General features: G+C 42.6%; 1 protein-coding gene across 1 annotated transcript; it reads right to left on the bottom strand.

Annotated features, from left to right (window-relative positions):
* Positions 1-3,861: 3,861 nt before the first annotated feature.
* On the bottom strand, positions 3,862-6,385 carry HTR1B (5-hydroxytryptamine receptor 1B). Its single transcript, XM_062187582.1, has one exon. The coding sequence runs from the start codon at positions 5,660-5,662 to the stop codon at positions 4,493-4,495; it is 1,170 nt and encodes a 389-aa protein (XP_062043566.1). The 5' UTR covers positions 5,663-6,385; the 3' UTR covers positions 3,862-4,492.
* Between the last annotated feature and the right edge of the window lie 12,704 nt (positions 6,386-19,089).

Here is a 19,089-nt window from a genome sequence, read left to right on the forward strand (position 1 = left end):
GCAATTCTGAAGAATCTGCTATTTTAAGTCAATGATAAAACTCCTCTCTGCCTTGGCTCAGAGATCTTTGTTTTTACTGAGCCTAGAGTGAAAGACTCACTTGCAAACTGTCCAGGAAGAAGGATTTAGAAATCTTGCATTGTGAGCACCTAGATCTGCTAAGTAGTTCAGAGACACTATGCCCCCTGGTGGATTATTCCAGGGTGAGTTTTAATGAAAGGGACAGAAGCTTCATTGTCCACAGCCTTTCACCTTCAGCCTCTTGTTTTCTGAAAACAGTAGTAATTGCCCCAGTGTAAAGCATTTGTCCCCACCAACTCAACATTGATTTGGATCAACAGCTTCCTTTGATAGAAGGTAAAAAACGTTGGCTACCTAATCAGCCCTTCACAGCTAAAATAAGAATGAGACATATCACTATTGGGTATCATAGCTATATAAAGATCACAAAAATTAATAAATAAAATAAAGCTAAGGAGTGGAAAAATGAGAAAAGATGTGAATGTGGTCAGAGACTTCAAATACTGAACTGATAGGTAGCCAGAAATATCTAGACAAGGAAGAGGAAGGGGAAAGGAGTTTAAAAGTAAATAAATAGGTTGCATAGGAAAGTAAATATCTGGCAATTTCTTCTTAGCTAATAGAACCTCTGCAAACCATGTCTTGTGTTCCCTTTTGTCCGTTGAGTTGTGTACCAATCAGCCTGGGGAAATAATTGTAAAAGGCTATAATCCTCAGCCACTTAGTCTCTCCCATTTAGGTTAGTTTAACCTTTTCTAGTACAATCTCTTCCAAATAGCCTGCTTTTATTTCTATGTTATAGGTATAGGAGGCAAAAGAAAGTAATGGCTAAGATTAAGTATCACCTACCTTCAAATAGTGCCATCTTGATAAGTGCTTTCTATGTATGAATATAAGTGCTAAGGGGCCTTTGCAACAAATTATAAGTAGATGGCACTTGAAAAAAAAAAAACAGTTCTAATATTCTTTATTTTTTTTAACTCAAACCTAGGACTTTCTGACCCCCAAGTAAACTGCACTGTCTACTGCAGTGGTCTTCAGATAGGTTGTTCTATTTTTCTCAGATCTTCTTAAGTCTACTTCTAACCAACTTTCTCCTTTTCCTCATTTCTTATTTTAAACATCATACAGGACCTTGGAATCTCACTACCTAGCCTGGAAACTAAATGTTCCCTCTAAAAATGATGATCTGGAAAACTTTTGTGAGAGTGGATTTGACTCACTCTCTTTGTGCCATGTGAGAACACAATCTGTAATTTCTCTTAACTTCCTTCTACAAAGTCCCCCAAATCACGGCTGTATATATCAGTATTCCACAGTGTCATTCATCATCAGTCATTCTCTCATGAAGGTTCAGATTCCTAAACACAGCCCCAGAATCCAAGGAACCAAGCTTTTCACGATAATAAAACTACCATCCAATGATTTTTAGAACACAAAAAGGACTTTTATTTAATTTTTTTCCAAAATTTCATTTCCAATTATACATTTGCTGAAAGGTGGAATACCAAAGGCAATTTCCAGTAACATCAGCTCCACCAAATATGCATAATTTGAGATTTACTGCTTCAGTAAATTATAGTTCTCTCAGGATATCCTGTTTAAAGAAGTGAAAACTAACATACTAGAGAGGGAAAATGAAGTATATTATTCTGTAGGAAATTTGTTGAATTCAATAAACATTCATTCCTGGGTGCAGTGTCCACTTTTAAAAAGGAAACTCTAAAATTCCTAAAAACACAAGACAATATTGGTATTTTTGGATGAGTATACATTCATATATTTCTGTGAAATTTTGTGCAATTAAACAATATGAAAATGTTATTTGTTACCACAGCCAATGAAATTATGTTTTCATTTCTATGTAAGTTAAACATTTCCATCTCTCATTTTATTTTTTGCAAAAAAAGCCATGTGCCTAGTTTATGAAACAAACTATGCTATCAGCAGCAGTAACTGAAAAGGAGCTTAAGAGCCTTAACTGCATACCCCTGGGATGAACAATATTCTTTGCATAATCATGTGCAATATGGATGATGATTCTAGATCTCTTATAACTACAAGAGTTTGCAAGCTTCTGTTTCATACAATATGCCCCAAATCCAGTCAATTCAGCCAAATAATCAAGCGATAGTTTAGGTGGGTAATTTACAACATGGAAAACACCCAATTTGGCTAAATTGACTGTGCTTTGTTCATATGCGGACACTGTCACTGTAAGTGCCCTATAAAGAAATCATTTGCAAGAGACTGTTTCAATTAATTTTTTCTCCTAAGGTTCTGAGAAGTTGACTTACTTGCCTTCTAGGCCCAAAGAAAACACAGCTGTATAAACCGAAGACCAACGTATTAACAACATAGAAAACAAATACCATGCCATATGTACATTCCTCCATGGGAGAAATGTCACAAAAAGCAAACTAAGAAATCTGGGGATCCAACAGAAGTGTAGGATTATCTAATGCCTAAAATTTTATCTTACTCTGGTGACAGTTGTAAATGCTGACCAAAATTCCCCACCTACCCACCCCCCCCCCTTTTTATTACACTGAGCTTAGATGTGAACTTTTGAATAGTATATTTTCAAGAGTCTTTACCCCAGAGTGAATGTCTGCATAGTAGGCAAGCAGTGTACTTCAGCTCAATATGTCTGTTGTCTGACAGTCTGGACTGAGGAGCTTCAAGCAGGGAGTGAATCCATTTTGCAAAGGCAACTTAGATCTGCAGACAAAAGATTTGTACTGCAGATAGCCCTCTGAGAAGAGGAGAATGAATCTTCTTTGGCATATTAAATGCTCCACATACACATTTTTTGTGCATATGATCATTTAGAGCTACTGATTTTTATTAACATAATGCATTTTTAAAAACCTTTTAGTGTGAGATTTTACCCTGTATTGGGGACACTCAAAGTAAACTTGAAATAACAACTAAGTAGTATTGAAATTTGAAGAGACTGGTAAATTTAAAGTATTCTGGATATTGTATCCATGTCAAATCAGTGACAAATTTCCAAGATTAAAGTTAGCCAGTTTTTGGATTGTTTGGTAAGTCTGAGGTGTGGTTCTGTAAATTGTGCAGAAAACAGGCTCAATTTAGCTTTCTCAAAATTCTTGTGTGCCATTTTCTAATAATCTTTGTTATTGCCGAACATCAATATCAAAGAAAAGAGGTGGGTATTTTGCCTCCTTTTTTTTTTTTTTTGGTAATTTTTATGGTAATTTTTAGGACTCTTACTGCATCTAGAGATTTCTGGAGAAGGCAGTTCATTCTCTTGGTTACTTTCTATGTTAGCACACAAATGAATCACAGATGGGAAGGAGAGTGCAAATGACTATCAGAAAAGAGTCTCATGCATTTCACAATATTTTTTACAAGTCAAAATATACATCCTCCAATTGCCCTCCTCCATTCTATAATTGCATAAGTACCATTCCTGTTTCATCAGTCTCCTTCACATATCACTGAATTGGGTAAGGAATAAAGATACCTTTCTTGTTAAGAAATGTATACACCTAACAGTAATCGGGTTAGCCGATTGCATTAATAAGAAACATAGCAGCAGTTTGGGCTGAGTCACCCATCATACCCTCCATTTATGGGGATCTAAATGTATAAAATGACAGGGACATGAAATTAGGAGAAAAGAGAAAGCAATCTGCAGACTTTGGCACTAGCACACAAAATGTTTTGTTTGAGTTGTTGGGGCTGGAGTTTGACAAATGCTAAACGGGAATTTCAAAATTACAAATCTGCAGAAAACAAACAATTCTAAGTGTTTAGTCTCAGTTTAATGCTCATCCTGTCCCATCCCCACCCTCCCACCCCTATAGACTTCAATTATAATAAAAATAGAGATCTTAGCATTGGAATTTTGTTGTTAACTCTTCCAGGAGGTTCCTCTGTGCCAACCAAGCCATACATAGGGTTTGAAGCACCAAATCCACAAGTTTCTCCAACCAAGTTTAAAGAAGCAAAAACTGAAGACTGGAGGATGTCAAAGCAACTGTTCTTAAATTAAGCTGTGACACGGAGTTTTCCCCAAAACACAGGGTATTAAGCGTCTAGTTCAAGTACTGCCAGGCTGTATGAAGATCTGTCTCGAGCTTCAAAGAACAACTACAAGTACCACTGAATTCTAGAGGGCACCATCCAGGATATCAAAGCAGGGCAGGGACCCCTTTTACATCACCAATGTTTAAAAGTTGCAACCCCCTCTGTGATTGGCTGCCGCAGGATCTGGCTGAGCCCATTGTTTGAGAGGAGGAAGCTCTACATTTCCTTTGAAAAGTTCTCCTTTCAGCGCTCTGGGGCTGGGCTATCCTGGCTTCTCAGGATCCATTGCCCTTGCCCAGGAGAAGACGCCTTGCTCGGACCCAGTAACAGCGAAAGAAGATTCGACCTACCTGTGGAACCAGACCGAACTTGGTCCCCCAAAGGTCGCTTAGGCGACCCCATTACAACTGTCAAGTCAGCTTGTGCACTTAAAGCGTATCAATTTATGGAACGCTTGTTTAAAGTCCTCATTGGACATGGTATAGATGATGGGGTTGATGAGCGAATTGACATAGCCCAGCCACGTGAAAAAGTCAAAGATGGCCTGGTGGAACCAGCAAGCATCCTTGCAGATAGGCATCACCAAGGAGATGATGAAGAAGGGCAGCCAACACACAATAAACACACCCAGAATGATCCCCAGGGTCTTGGTGGCTTTGCGCTCCCTAGCGGCCATGAGTTTCTTCTTTTCCAGCAGGGCATCGGAGACTCGCACTTTGACTTGGTTTACATACACAGGAGAGCCGGATTCGCTGGGCACGTCGGGCGCCCGCGAGTTAATTGAAGTGACGGAGGTCGTGGACCCAGGGGAATCAGTTATCAGCTGGGCTCTGGTCAGGCGCTTGCCGGTCCTGTTGGGCGTCTGTTTCAAAATCCGGGAGCGGGCTTCCACGTAGATTCGACCATAGAGGGCGATGAGGAGCAGGGTGGGTAAATAGAAAGCGCCCACCGTGGAGTAGACAGTGTAGAGAACGTGATCGGTGTTCACCAAACACTCGGACACCTCTTCCTCGGCCTTGGCCTGACGCCAGAAGAAGGGCGGCAGCGAGATACAGATGGAGAACACCCACACCAGCGCGATCATGATCGCCGCCCTCTTGGGAGTCCGTTTAGCCGAGTACTCCACAGCATCCGTGATGGCCCAGTAGCGGTCCAGGGCGATGACACACAGGTGCATGATGGAAGCGGTGCAACAGGTGATATCCGACGACAGCCAGAGGTCGCAAATCACCTGGCCCAGAGTCCAGCGGCCGGTGACCGTGTACATGGTGCTGATGGGCATCACCAGGATGGACACGAGCAAGTCGGTGACCGCCAGGGAGGCGATCAGGTAATTAGCCGGGGTGTGCAGCTTCCGGGTGCGGTACACGGTGGCGACCACAAAGGCGTTGGAGAGCGTGGTGGCCAAGGTGAAGAGCGCCAGCAGCAAAACCAGCAGGACTTTCCAGGGCAGGGCGATGGAGTCCTGGTAAATGTAGCCCTCGGCGCTGCAGTTGTGGGAGTGAGCCGCGGAGAGGTTGGCTTGAGGAACTGCGATCTGGGAGCCCGCGAGCGGTGGGGCGCACGGAGCACTGGGTTCCTCCATGGCTCTCCTCGCCCCAGCTCCGGAGCGCAGCTCTTAGGCATGGAGCGGACGACAGAGAGAGCAGAGGGCGGAAGGACCATGGAGACCACAGGTTTGTCTCTCCGTGCTAGTCAGTTCCGTGGGTTCCTCAATTGCTCCTGCGCCAGGTTTCTACCTGAAACCGGAGGGCACGGGCGCGGCAGCCAAAGAAGGCGGGCGAGTCCCCTGCACTTCCAGTGCGCCTGGCGCTGCAGCCGCGTCTCAGGTCGCTCAGTTCCACGCCCCGTCCTGGCCCTCGGTTGCTAAGGACTATCCCACCCAGCCCAGCTCCTCTAGGCTGCGGCCGCTGCTCTCTGGAGATGTCAAATTAGATGAGAGCGAAGTATTGCTCCAGACCAAGTTGGGGGGTGGAGGGGCAGAGTCGCTTACCCCAGTCGCTCGGGGCTGAGCGTCTCCTAACCCGGGCGCTCCAGGATCTGCAGACCCCGCCCGCAAGAGTTTCCCAGCGGCGGATGCCAAAGATTGGAGGTCCGCGAGGAGCCCTGGTCTTGCATTCCCGCCCCCAACCCCGCAAGCCCCGAGCTGGGGCACTTTCCTGCGGCGGTGGTGACCGCCTTAGCTGAGTGGGGTGTTGTCTGGGAGCCGCGCTGCCTCGCACGCTGGAGCTGTGCCCTCCCTCTCGTTTCACGCACTGGCCACTTCAGCGAGCTGCCCCGCGGAGACCAGGTCGCAAGAGGGAGGACTTGGAGGCTAGAGCTGCGGCTGGTCGCGCCGCACCGCCGCCAACGCCGTCGCCACCTGGGTCCCTCCGGCACCGCTGGGAGCCATCCCGCTGGGCGCGTGGGTCTGGGGGGACCTGGTGCGGCACGCGGGGAAGGGGCAGGTGTCTGAGGGAGCGGCAGGGACCCGGCGTGCGCCAGCCCGGGAGGAGCTGGTGAACCGCGGAGCCGACGGGCTGCTTTTATAGAGACCGGTTCTGATCCGCTGGAGCCGTGCAACTCGTGTGGCGCGGCGAGTGCAGACGCCCGCTCCCCATCACCTGGCCTTTTTCTCTCTCCCTCCCTCCTCTCCTCCCGCCCCTTTCCCTTCCCGGCCAAAGAAGCACCCGCCGGGTCCTACCGCCTTCTCTCCCCGTTTCCCAGCCCCTCGTCCCTCTCCGGACCCGAACACCCTGGAGCAGCAGTTCTAGCTGGCGATGGTGATGAAGTCGTCCTGTTCTTGCCGAGGCGGGCTTCGGAGCTGGCTAGCGCTCCCGCATTCAGACCCCCGCCTTTAGCCCAGGTCTGAGGCTCAGCCCAGGCGTCCCATCCTAGATTCTGCTCACCGCCCACCCCCTCGGAAGGCCAGTACCAGGTAGTGGAGCAAGCCCCAGTGCCTGAGCTCTCTACTCTGGAATCTTACCCAGCAGGGAGGGCCACACCCAGGTTAAGGAGGAGGCGCCAGTAAGATCGCCTTAGAAGGAAATGACCAATATGTGCATTTTCTACTTCAAGTAATCCTTAATCCTTGATTCAATTAAAAAATCCTAGCTGTTCGTGTATAGCTTTAGAAGTGTGTGCTTTTATTTCAACCCCACCCCTTAACTGTGAGGGGGTGGGAAGAGGAAAAGCTATTTGCACAAATGTCAAAGGATCACAGACAGAGTGAACTCTATAGGAAATCAGAGCTTCTGCTCCACCCTCGCGCTCCAGCTACTCAGCAGTTCCGTGCCTCTGGGAAACAGTTTCCAGTTCCCAGGGAGCGCATTCCTTCTCATTGCGTGCAAAGGAGTGTGTCAGAATTTTAGAGAAAAAGAAAAAGAGAAAAAACGGGCACTGGCGCTGTCACCATCAGCATCCGTGGTTTGTCTTCTTTGCCTTGTACAAATGCATCAGGATGTCCACCATAATCTTCAGCAAGCACTACTGGTACCCATGCTCCACGACTCTGAGCAAATCTCCTGTCTTCAACTTCTCCTCCAACCCTATCAGAAACGAATGTAGAGTGGAAATACAAATATAGTTTAAAGGGGAAAAAAAAGCACTTAGAATGGACAACGTGGTCCCCACTATGAATTTCTAGAGCCAGTAGAATGTGTAAATAGAAACTTCATGGTAATTTATTTGAGGCTAAGGGCAAGAATATTTTAAGAAGAATCCATTTCAAAGCCAAAGATTATCTGAGCCATGCACCCAGTTTTAGAGGAAGAGTAACTGATATCCTTTGAAAGGAGGCCATTTCTCCCCGGATGACACAGCTCAAAACTCAGATTCTCTTATTTCATGATTTTCAACCTGTCAGGCAGGTAAAATCCGAAGTTCCTGATCTATGTTGGGTATTTTCTAGGGACTTAGAGTATGGAGGTCAACTGGGATAGGAGACTCAGCCTTACTTTTCAAGCAGTTTAGGTTCTGAAGGGACAGGTAGACAATGAACACACAAGCAAGTAAATAATGAATATGTTTTCATAGGGCTTTAGGAGTTAGGAGGAAAACAATCACATTGGTACACTAAGAGCAAGGGCACGCCTTTAACTAGTAGCAGCTCTCTAAGGAAGTCCTCCGGATGCGGTCTGGGTTACAGCAGCCAACCAGAGGACCAGAGCACAACCTCCTCTCCTTCTCCCTTCCCTGCCCCCACCCCGCACTTCTCCGGAAAACTTAAGCCCAATTTCAGCACATTTTAAGGGACCCTCCCCAATTCTCGCACTCCAGGAATCTACATCAGCTGCCCAGCTAGAGAATTATTTTGCAAACTGCAGTGCTTGCCACAAAACCACAGAAAAGGAAGGGAAAGCAAAGCAGGCGAGCTTAAGCCGCTAGGTGGGGGCGTTGGCCTGGACGCAACAAAAGCGCGGTTGCAGGTGGCGGGTGTGCCAGGAAACTCTTCCTGTGCTGCCTTGGGGAAACTAGGAATGATTAGAGAAAACTGATGATGGAGTGGAAAACGGAGAGGAACGTTACCAGGTGCGGACGTCTTTCCTCTTTTTATTTCGGCTGCAGGAACACGCAAAGGAGAAAGCAACTTGCCCCCGGTAAGGTTTGGCTTTAGCGGGGTGGGGACCTGTGGCTTGCGCCAGCCACGCTTCAGACTCCCCAGCCCCCGAGCAGAATCTGCCACTTCTGGGAGGAGTTTGCTGTTACCCTCTTAAATTAAGAGTTGTGAGAACACACCCAGTCAAGCATGCGGGATTGCGGCAGAGTTCGGAGGACTACATTTCCTTAAGCCGGCTTCACGTTTCACTCATGTCTTTAGCACTGTAAAACACGTAAAATGTGGGGGGTGGAGGAGAGTTGCACACGGGTGCATGCGTGTGAAACATCTCACTAGGCAGGGGATTGTTAAAGTCACCTATGCCAGCTTCGCCCAGAGGAGGCAGCCCATGAGCACAATCTCTGCTGGGGCACCGCAGTCCCCAGTAGCTCTGGAAAACACCTCCCTTCAAGTGTGCAGAAAATTCAGGGGACACTGGGTCCATTCAAGGGGCAAGGAAGGAACCAGACAGGTGTATACCAGAGTGCAGCAAAAGTGACCACCAGATGCTAAAACTACACATGTAAAATTCTCTCCTTTTCAGTTCAACACCAGTGGGTTTTCTACAGAAACTGAATATGCAGAGGATAATTTTGAAAGGGCCATGAAGCCTGTCATTTGACACCAAGCTAAATACCATAATGAGCTGGCTGCCTAGGAGGAGCTTGGAAAAACACTTCTCAGAGGAACCTCCTGTGTTCTAGCAGAATGTGGTGATGCTGGAGGTGCTGAAAACTTCCAGGCACAGGCTTGGAAGTTCAGTGCAGAGAACTGGCCAGACAGGGAGAGGCATTTCCCCCTCTCCCACACATAACCACAAAACACTCTCCACAAGACACACCGGACAAAACTTGCTGCAGCTCAACCCTCTGCCTTGGCTAGCCCTCTTCTTGGGGGAGGCAGCCTTCTTGCCTGGGGCATCTGTTTCTGCTCTCAGCATCCCTAGAATCATCCTTCCAGAAAGTACCTCATAAAAGACGACCCTGCCCGGAAGCACAGAAACTCCTGATTTTGTCTTTGCTGAATGAATGAATGAATGAATGAGTGAACACTAAAACATTCATACTCCTGTCATGTCATTCCTTCATCCACCATCCCTATCATTTGAAAAGTCAACAAGTAGTCTCTATCCACAAAATGTGGAGAACTGGCCAGTCACCTCTTTCAAGCCTGCTTCCTCAATTTTCCACTGTCTTTGTTTTGATTCCCCTCTAGAAAATGGCCAGCAAGAGAACCCAGCCTTGAATAACATCCTGCTATGTGATAGGTTCCTAATATACTTCCTCCAGTAACTATTTCTTAATAAATTTAGTGGTAGGAATAAAAGTATTAGGTCTACCAGTACCTTGATTCTTAACCATCTTCTGTGTCTTCCTCAATGAAACTCTGGAAATATTCACATAAATGAACATATACATACATACATATATATGAATCTTATGCAAATTCTGGAGGTTTCCAAATCCTATGAGGCCAGATTATTCTTCATATTCTTTGAACCCACTTATACCTCTAACCTTTTTTTTTAATTTTTTTTTTATTTTTTGACAGGCAGAGTGGACAGTGAGAGAGAGAGACAGAGAGAAAGGTCTTCCTTTTGCCGTTGGTTCACCCTCCAATGGCCGCCGCGATAGGCATGCTGCGGCCGGCGCACCGCGCTGATCCGATGGCAGGAGCCAGGTGCTTCTCCTGGTCTCCCATGGGGTGCAGGGCCCAAGCACTTGGGCCATCCTCCACTGCACTCCCTGGCCACAGCAGAGAGCTGGCCTGGAAGAGGGGCAACCGGGACAGGAGGACAGGATCGGTGCCTCAACCGGGACTAGAACCCAGTGTGCTGGCGCCGCAAGGCGGAGGATTAGCCTAGTGAGCCGCGGCGCCGGCCCACCTCTAACCTTGATACTTGTGTCATGTTGTTTAAGTATTGTTTGTTTTATTAGAAATTTTTAAGCCTTACCAAATAATATAGGTATGTACTGTTCTCTAAATGCTAAACTGGTTTAAACTAATCCCTGAGAATTAGCAACTCTATTATGTGGTTTTGCATACAACTATTACATAAACAACATTCATATTTAAGGAAGAAAGTAAGCAAAAAGCAAATATCTAACTTAAACATTTTAAAATAATTGTCTCTAAAATAATACAATTTTGCTGCTCTAAAGAGATACTTGACATGAATAGATTACTGCTGACTCAAAGCCAGTCCCAACTAGGAGAACTAACTCCCAATTAATGTCTAAGGATCTAGGTCTTAGAAGGAAATTTCTAACTTAAAACTATTGGTGAGGCCAGCGCCACGGCTCACTTGGCTAATCCTCCACCTGTGGCACCGGCACCCCGGGTTCTAGTCCCAGTTGGAGCGCCGGTTCTGTCCGGTTGCACCTCTTCCAGGCTAGCTCTCTGCTGTGGCCCGGGAAGGCAGTGGAGGATGGTCCAAGTCCTTGGGCTCTGCACCTGCATGGGAGACCAAGAGGAAGCACCTGGCTCCTGACTTCGGATCGGAGCAGAGCGGCGGCCATAGTGGCCATCTCTCACTGTCTAACTCTGCCTTTAAAAAAAAAAAAAAAACTATTGGTGAATAATTAGAGTTTGTATGGATGAAGGCATATTGCATTTTTCTTCTTGAACAAAGAGTAACAATAAGAAATCTTTAGATGGAGAAACAGTGTCAACAAGCATACCAAAGTTAGAATCAACTCGCTGCTTTACCTGGGCGGTGTCTTTAGACAGCTCTGATCACGATAAAACCTCTCCTAAGAAGCAAGAAAAAAAAAATTGGCTGAGGGCTGGCACTGTGGCTTTGTAAGCTAAGCCTCCCCCTGTGGTGCCAGCATCCCATATGGACACCTGTTTTAGTCCAAACTCCTCTTCTTCTGATCCAGCTCTCTGCTTATGGCCTGGGAAAGCAGTAAAGATGGCCCAAGTGCTTGGGCCCCTGCACCCATGTGGGAGACACAGAGGAAGCTCCCGGCTCCTGGCTTTAGATCAGCTCAGCGCCAGCCTTTGAGGCCATTTGGGGAGTGAACCAGCAGATGGAAGACCTTTCTCTCTGTCTCTCCCTCTCTCTGTCTGTAACTCTACGTCACAAATAAATAAACCTTTAAAAAAGTATTTGGTGAGGTTGTCCACCAGTCTAAGGATAGAAGAAACAGAAATATCTTATTCTACAATGAAAATAAGTTTATGCTTATTTTCAAATCAGCAAAAGTTGGATCTCACTGTGCAGTAGGCCCTGTTCTTACAAAGTTAAGCCAACCTGTGTTGCATTTCTTCCTTACCTGTAAATCATTAATAATAAGCATTATTCCTTGTTGAGCACTAGGTACGAATTCAAGTGTTATATGTCCACTCTATCTCTCATTTAATTTATGTAACTGGAGTTTATCATTATAATCCTCATTTTCTGAATTAGGAAGTTGGGGTTTAGAAATTTTAAGTAGCGTTGTCAATTTTAGTAATGATAGAACTAGTTTTCAAATCCAAGTATGTGTAATTTCAATTTCCAACAGTTGCCCATATTGTATAACTAAATCAATGATGCCACTGAACACTGATGGGCATCTTAATCTACCTGTCTGTGACTCTATTTCCTCCTGCCTATCAGGTAATCTCAGTGCTGATAACTATTTAGGTTTCCAGGAATGATCTTCCATTAAAAGCCTTACATTTTTATGTGGGTGTAATGAGTGCTAGGCAAAGATATATTGCTGAATGTGCTAAAAATTGGGTAAAAAAATATGTACAATGATTATGTGTAGTTGGCTAGTCATCATTTCAAAAGCAGTTCAAACAGATGACCACATACTATATATTCCAATGTCCAGAGCCAACATGGAAAATAGGCCTAAGCCCTTACCTAAGAACATTTTTAGCTTAGTCCATGTCAGGGTATACTTGTACTTTTTTGCAATTCCATTTCCCATTTTTGTCTTTTCTCACTTTTTTCTTCTTCTCTGTTTCATTTTTTTTCTACCATGCACACAAATTTACACACTGAAAAATTAATTAATTAAAGCTTTTTAAATTGAATGGATGGGATGTGTTAAGTACAGTGAATTCTTGTTCTCCATATTTAACCATGTTAGTTTGAATATCAGAAAAATAACCTAGAAAAATTTCATTGTTTTCCTTTTTCCCCTGTGTGTTGAACTTAACTGACTTTTTTCTCCCTCTGGGTCAACAATTCACCAAAGAGGCCCTATCCTGGTGATAAAATTATTCAGATGCCTTTAAAGGGCATCGTATGAACCAGTAATAAGCAATTTAGCAAGCTCAGATTCAAAGAAAAATAAATGTAGGTGCCAATGTAGTAAAACTTTTGCTATGTGCATGCTGGAGTTTCTTTTATCTCTTTCACTATTGGAAAAGCTTTCTCTACATTTTTAAAAACACAACCATTAACGCTTTTGAGTTTACATCTTACAGCTTCAACCATATTTCAGAATATAATCTGAATCCATTCTGAGTTCAGAAATACTGAGAAATGGGTTCTGCTTCTGAGTAAAATGTAACTCCATGAAAGGTCAACATTCCCAAAGTTACAACACTATGAATTCCAAAAGTCATATATTTTAAAAGTTTGTAAAAAGAGTAATGGAAACAAGAAAAACTAGCAAAACAAAAATTCCTGAGAAGGAGGAGCACTTTGTAGTGAGTTGATGATTATTGCCTTTTTTATTTCCTGGAGGTATTTGCTGATTCTGGAATGAGTTGTAGATTAGACAAGGTCAGGCAGCAGGATTCTACTGGCAGAAGGGAAAACAAGAGGGCCACTGGGGATCACAGAGGCCAGTGTGATGCTCAGACAGTTGCTGTATATTGCAGCCAAACAGCAGATCAGGGCAGGAGCATGAAAATTCTCACAGGCAAATTAAATATCCAAGTCTTGCAGTAGTTAGTAGAAAAAGGACCTCTGGAGAGGAGTTTACAACAGAACACCCCTTCAAGCTATTCATGAGGATTTGAAGCTCAAGAGGGCAGTGCACAGAGTAATAATCAAAACAAAATCAACTGCAGTACTTTAGGGTTGAGGACACAGAGACCTTCCAGGCTCTCAACCAAAGCAAAGGCCCAAGAACAGGGTGAATCACACATGGACTGAGTCTAATTTCAAATCAGACTTGTCTCAGCTCAGTCTCAGATTGGTTGATGTAGTCAGCTTGTACCATTCTGCCTAACAGAGAAAAGTGAATTCTGCCTAGGTAAAATTATATTGTTTCAAGCCTCTACAGTCATTTTATATACAATATCCAATTAGAACAAAAGGCATGATATGTGTGTATGTGTGTGTGTGTGTGTAATAGCAATTTTTATAAATTGAACTAACAATTTTTAGTTACAAAATAGAAGTAAACTCATAAATAATATAGACATTTGAGTTATCAGAGATGACTTTGAAGTAACTCTTATCAATATGCCAAGGAAAATGGACTAAGTAGATAAAAAGGTAGCATATTTCAACACTGAGTGAGAATCTTTAAAAAATAAAATCAAGCAAAGAGTACTTGGTTTGAAGTACTCTCTGAATGGGTGAATTTGCAAGCCAGACGCAATACAATGCAATATTATTACCCTTACAAATTCAAAATAATATCTCTTAGTTGAAGCAAAGGGAGAAGAAAAGTGCAAAAAAAAATGGAAGAAAGAAGAGTAGAACTGAATCAAATAATCTAAAACACATGCACAGAAGAAGTACGAGAATGGGGGGCAGGTGGAAAGTGCTTGAAGTGGTAATTTCCAAGTTCCCAGAAATGCTGAATACATCAAACATGTTGTTGAAGAAGCTCAAAGAACTCCAGCCAGAATAAATAGCTAAGTGCACAATGATTATACTAAATAGATACATACACTCATAATACAAAAGTCCAAGAAAAAATTCATAAAACTGCCAGAGGGGGGGGAAAAAAAAACAACATTACTTTCAATGGAGCATCACTAAGGCTGGCATTGATTTATTAGCAGAAACTGAAAGTCAAGTGATAATGCCTTATAATACCTGCAAGATTAAAGAAAAAATCTGTCAGTCTAGAATTTTGTAGCTAGAGTTGGTAACATCTAAAAATATAGGTGAAATACAATGGTTTTCAGTCAAACAAATGGTGAGTTTGTGAACAGAACAGATCTCCAAGAAACAATCAAAGAGATTATTCATATCAATTCAGAATGGTAGTGATGCCAACAGAAAAGGAAATGCTGAAAGACTAAAGAGTAGGAAAGAGAGGGAGGGAGAGGGAGAGAGAGAGAGAGAGAGATGAGGAAAGAAAAAGAAAAAGGAAAGGGAACAAAGCAAGAAGAAAGGGACATATCAAAAGCACATGGGTGCAGGCAGTTGCCTCAGTGATTAAGTTGCCACTTAAGATGTCCGGGTGATTGGGGCCAGTGCTATGAACTGAAAATAAAGAATAAGATAAAAAGTATAAAGAAAACATTTTTATCTTTGAAAGGGTTAACATGAGACTTCTTAATGAACATTTTTTAATGAAATTTGATTTTTGATTCATGGGAAAGTATTAATCATTTAGAAATAACTTTAAAATTTAAAAATGAATATAAGTGAAGGCCAGTGCAATGGCGCTGTAGGTTAAAGTCCCAGGCTGCAGCACCAGCATTCCATACGGTTGCCGATTCAGCACCTGGCCGCTCCACTTCCGATCCAACTCTCTGCTAAGGGCCTGGAAAAGCAGTAGAAGATGGCCCAAGACCTTGGGCCCCTGCACTCAAGTGGGAGACCCGAAAGAAGCCCTGGCTCCTAGCTTCAAATTAGCTCAGCTCCTGCCATTGTAGCCACTTGGGTAGTAAACCAGTGGATGGAAGACCTCTCTCTCTCTCTTTCTCTCTGTCTCCACCTCTCTCTCTCTCTCTCAAATAAATAAAATAAATCTTAAAAAAAAATAAGTAAAAGGAGTGTTTTAGGATGTTACTGTTCAATTGCTTCTAAACTTCCCAAAGAATTATAGACAAAGCTGTTCATATAGAACATTATGCAATAATATGCACTGTTAGAATATGCACTAAGAACAAATGTGTTAAGAAGATAGCAAAATAAATAAAAGAATTTATGTAGAGTTGATAGCAAAAAGTATTCAAACTTTGAGATCTCATATCATAATATGACGTCAAGCTGACGTTTCCATTGCTATTGTTTGTGAAACACATAGTAAATCACCAGCTATGACAACAATATTAGAGATAATATGGGCACTGTGCCTTAGTTAGACTCCTAGTAAATGTTCAACGAATGACTCACTGTTGCCTTGCTCTACTTCTCCTTTAAAGACCTCAGAGTCCCTCTTCCAGTGGAAGGGAAATGACACCTGATTTTATGAAAGTCTTTCCATAGAATAAAATTTATCTTGAATATATGAGGGATATGATGGCCATAATGCATTTCCATATTAATTTTTCAACATTGCATGTCCATATTTAACTGTGAATCCAGTTGTGAGTCCAGACTTTGGGTCTGTAGATTTTAAACTTTTTAAAACATTTTATTAATATAAAGGGAACAAATTTTATGCATTCCATAGGTAGAGTTTCAAGAAAGACAACCACACTTCCCTCAACCCTCTGCTCTCCCCAATTCCCCTCTGTTCTTCCCCTCTCTTCATCAGTTTTTGCGAAGACATAATTTTAATTCACTCTATATTCACAAGCTGAATTTACCACTAATCATAATATTCAAGAGGTAAAATGTAGGAAGGTCACAGTAGATTTAAGACTTTTTAATGGTGCAGAATATTTAAATGTGCCTTTTATTCACATTGCCATTGCATGCTAATTGTCCTTCACTATGTAATAGAAATTATTACCTTAAAATTTGACCATATTTTCTGTTCAGGATTTGCTGCTGACAGAAATTCTAAAGTGATTATGTTCTGATACCTCATGGTGAAGACAGTTATACTAAGCCCAGACATTCAACATGCAATGAATTCCACGCGATATACACCTTCTACTCATCTGAATTTACATGAATTTAAAATCAACTTTCCTCTAAATCTCCAAAAATTAAAGTGACACTTTTTCAGATTTTGTGCATTACTCCATATGCGATAGGAAAGTATAGTATGTATAAGAAAAGTTGCTAGATTTTCTTTAATGGAAGTGTACTTCACAGACATGGCATTTAATAGTTTGATCCATGGATTTGTGAATGCCTAAATCTAACTCTGCTGTCTTCATCAAGTTCAAGTATAAAAGCTGAGTTCTACTAGCTCATTATGAAAGTTCTTCAGGGGTGGTCTATTGGCTTAGTGGTTAAGACACAACTCGGGATGCCCACATTCCACATAGGAGGTGCCTATGTTCAAGTCCAGCTGTGCTTTCTAGTCCAGCTTCCTGCTAAAGTGTACCCTTGGATGCAGTAGGTGATGGCTCAAGTAATTTGTTCCCTGCCATGCATGTTGGAAACCCAGATTGGCTTCCAGGCTCCTGCATTCAACCTTTTCCAGTACCAGCTATTGTGGCATTTGGGGAGTGATCCAAAAAGTGGAAGAGATTTCTCCACCCAGCTTCTCTCTTTTTCTCTTTAAAGTAAAATTAAAATAAATAAAAGAGAAACTTCCCCAACTATTCCCTGATGTATTTATAAATCCTGATTTTTGAAGCAAAGATTACAGAAATAATTCTGTTCAGTATTTATACAGTAAAAAAGTACTTGATTGGATAATTCTATCCTTTTTTTAAGCTTTTATTTAATGAATATAAATTTCCAGATTACAGCTTATGGATTACAATGGCTTCCCCCCATAACTTCCCTCCCACCCGCAACCCTCCCCTTTCCTGCTCCCTCTCCACTTCCATTTACATCAAGATTCATTTTCAATTCTTTTTATATACAGAAGATCAGTTTAGTATATATTAAGTAAAGATTTCAACAGTTTGCACCCACATAGCAACACAAAGTGAAAAATACTGTTGGAGTACTAGTTATAGCATTAAAACAATATGTACATCACATTAAGGACAGAGATCCTACATGATATTTTTTACAATTATCTTTATATACCAAAGATTGATTCAGTATATACTAAGTAAAGATTTCATCAGTTTGCACTCACACAGAAACACAAAGTGTAAAAATACTGTTTCAGTACTAGTTATAGCATCACTTCACATTGGACAACATATTAAAGACAGATCCCACATGAGACGTAAGTACACAGTGACTCCGGTTGTTGACTTAACAATTTGACACTCTTGTTTATGGCGTCAGTAATCTCCCTAGGCTCTAGTCATGAGTTGCCAAGGCTATGGAAGCCATAGGATTTGCCGACTTCGATCTTATTCCGACAGGGTCATAGTCAAAGTGGAAGTTCTCTCTTCCCTTCAGAGAAAGGTACCTCCTTCTTTGATGGCCCCTATCTTCCCACTGGGATCTCACTTGCAGAGATCTTTCATTTAGGTCTTCTTTTTTTTTTTTTTTCTTTTCCATGGTGTCTTGGCTTTCCATGCCTACAATACTCTCATGGGCTCTTCCGCCAGATCCGAATGCCTTAAGGGCTGATTCTGAGGCCAGAGTGTTGTTTAGGACATCTGCCATTCTATGAGTCTGCTGTGTATCCCGCTTCCCATGTTGGATCGTTCTCTCCCTTTTTGATTCTATCAGTTAGTATTCGCAGACACTAGTCTTGTTTGTGTGATCCCTTTGACTCTTAGACCTATCAGAGTAATCAATTGTGAACTGAAATTGATCACTTGGACTAGTGAGATGGCATTGGGGCATGCCACCTTGATGGGATTGTATTGGAATCCCCTGGCACATTTCTAAGTCCACCATTTGGGGCAAGTCAGATTAAGCATGTCCCAAATTGTACATCTTCTCCCTCTCTTTTTCCCACTCTTACATTTAACAGGGATCACTTTTCGGTTAAAATTTAAACATCTAAGAATAATTGTGTGTTAATTACAGAGTTCAAACAATAGTACTAGAACAACAAAAAAATACTATAATGGATAAAGTATTGCATTGTACATGAACAGTAATGACAAGAGCTGATGAAGTCACTGTTTCTCATAGTGTCCATTTCACTTGAACAGGTTTCCCCTTTGGTGCTCAGTTAGTTGTCACTGATCAGGGAGAACATATGATATTTGTCCCTTTGGGACTGGCTTATTTCATTCAGCATGTTTTCCAGATTCCTCCATCTTGTTGCAAATGACTGGGTTTCATTGTTTTTGACTGCTGTATACTATTCTATAGAGTACATGTCCCATACTTTCTTTATCCAGTCTACTGTTGATGGGCATTTAGGTTGATTCTAGGTCTTAGCTATTGTGAATTGAGCTGTAATAAACATAACAGTGCAGACTGCTTTTTTGTTTGCCAATTTCATTTCCTTTGGGTAAATTCCAAGAAGTGGTATGGCTGGGTTGTATGGTAGGGTTATATTCAGGTTTCTGAAGAATCTCCAGACTGACTTCCATAGTGGCTTAAC

The sequence above is a fragment of the Lepus europaeus genome, chromosome 3, assembly GCF_033115175.1.
Source record: "Lepus europaeus isolate LE1 chromosome 3, mLepTim1.pri, whole genome shotgun sequence".
Classification (NCBI taxonomy): Eukaryota; Metazoa; Chordata; class Mammalia; order Lagomorpha; family Leporidae; genus Lepus; species Lepus europaeus.

Bases quoted from the DNA above. Each gene is read 5' to 3' on its own strand.
- HTR1B (XM_062187582.1), bottom strand. From the start codon at position 5,662: ATGGAGGAACCCAGTGCTCCGTGCGCCCCACCGCTCGCGGGCTCCCAG.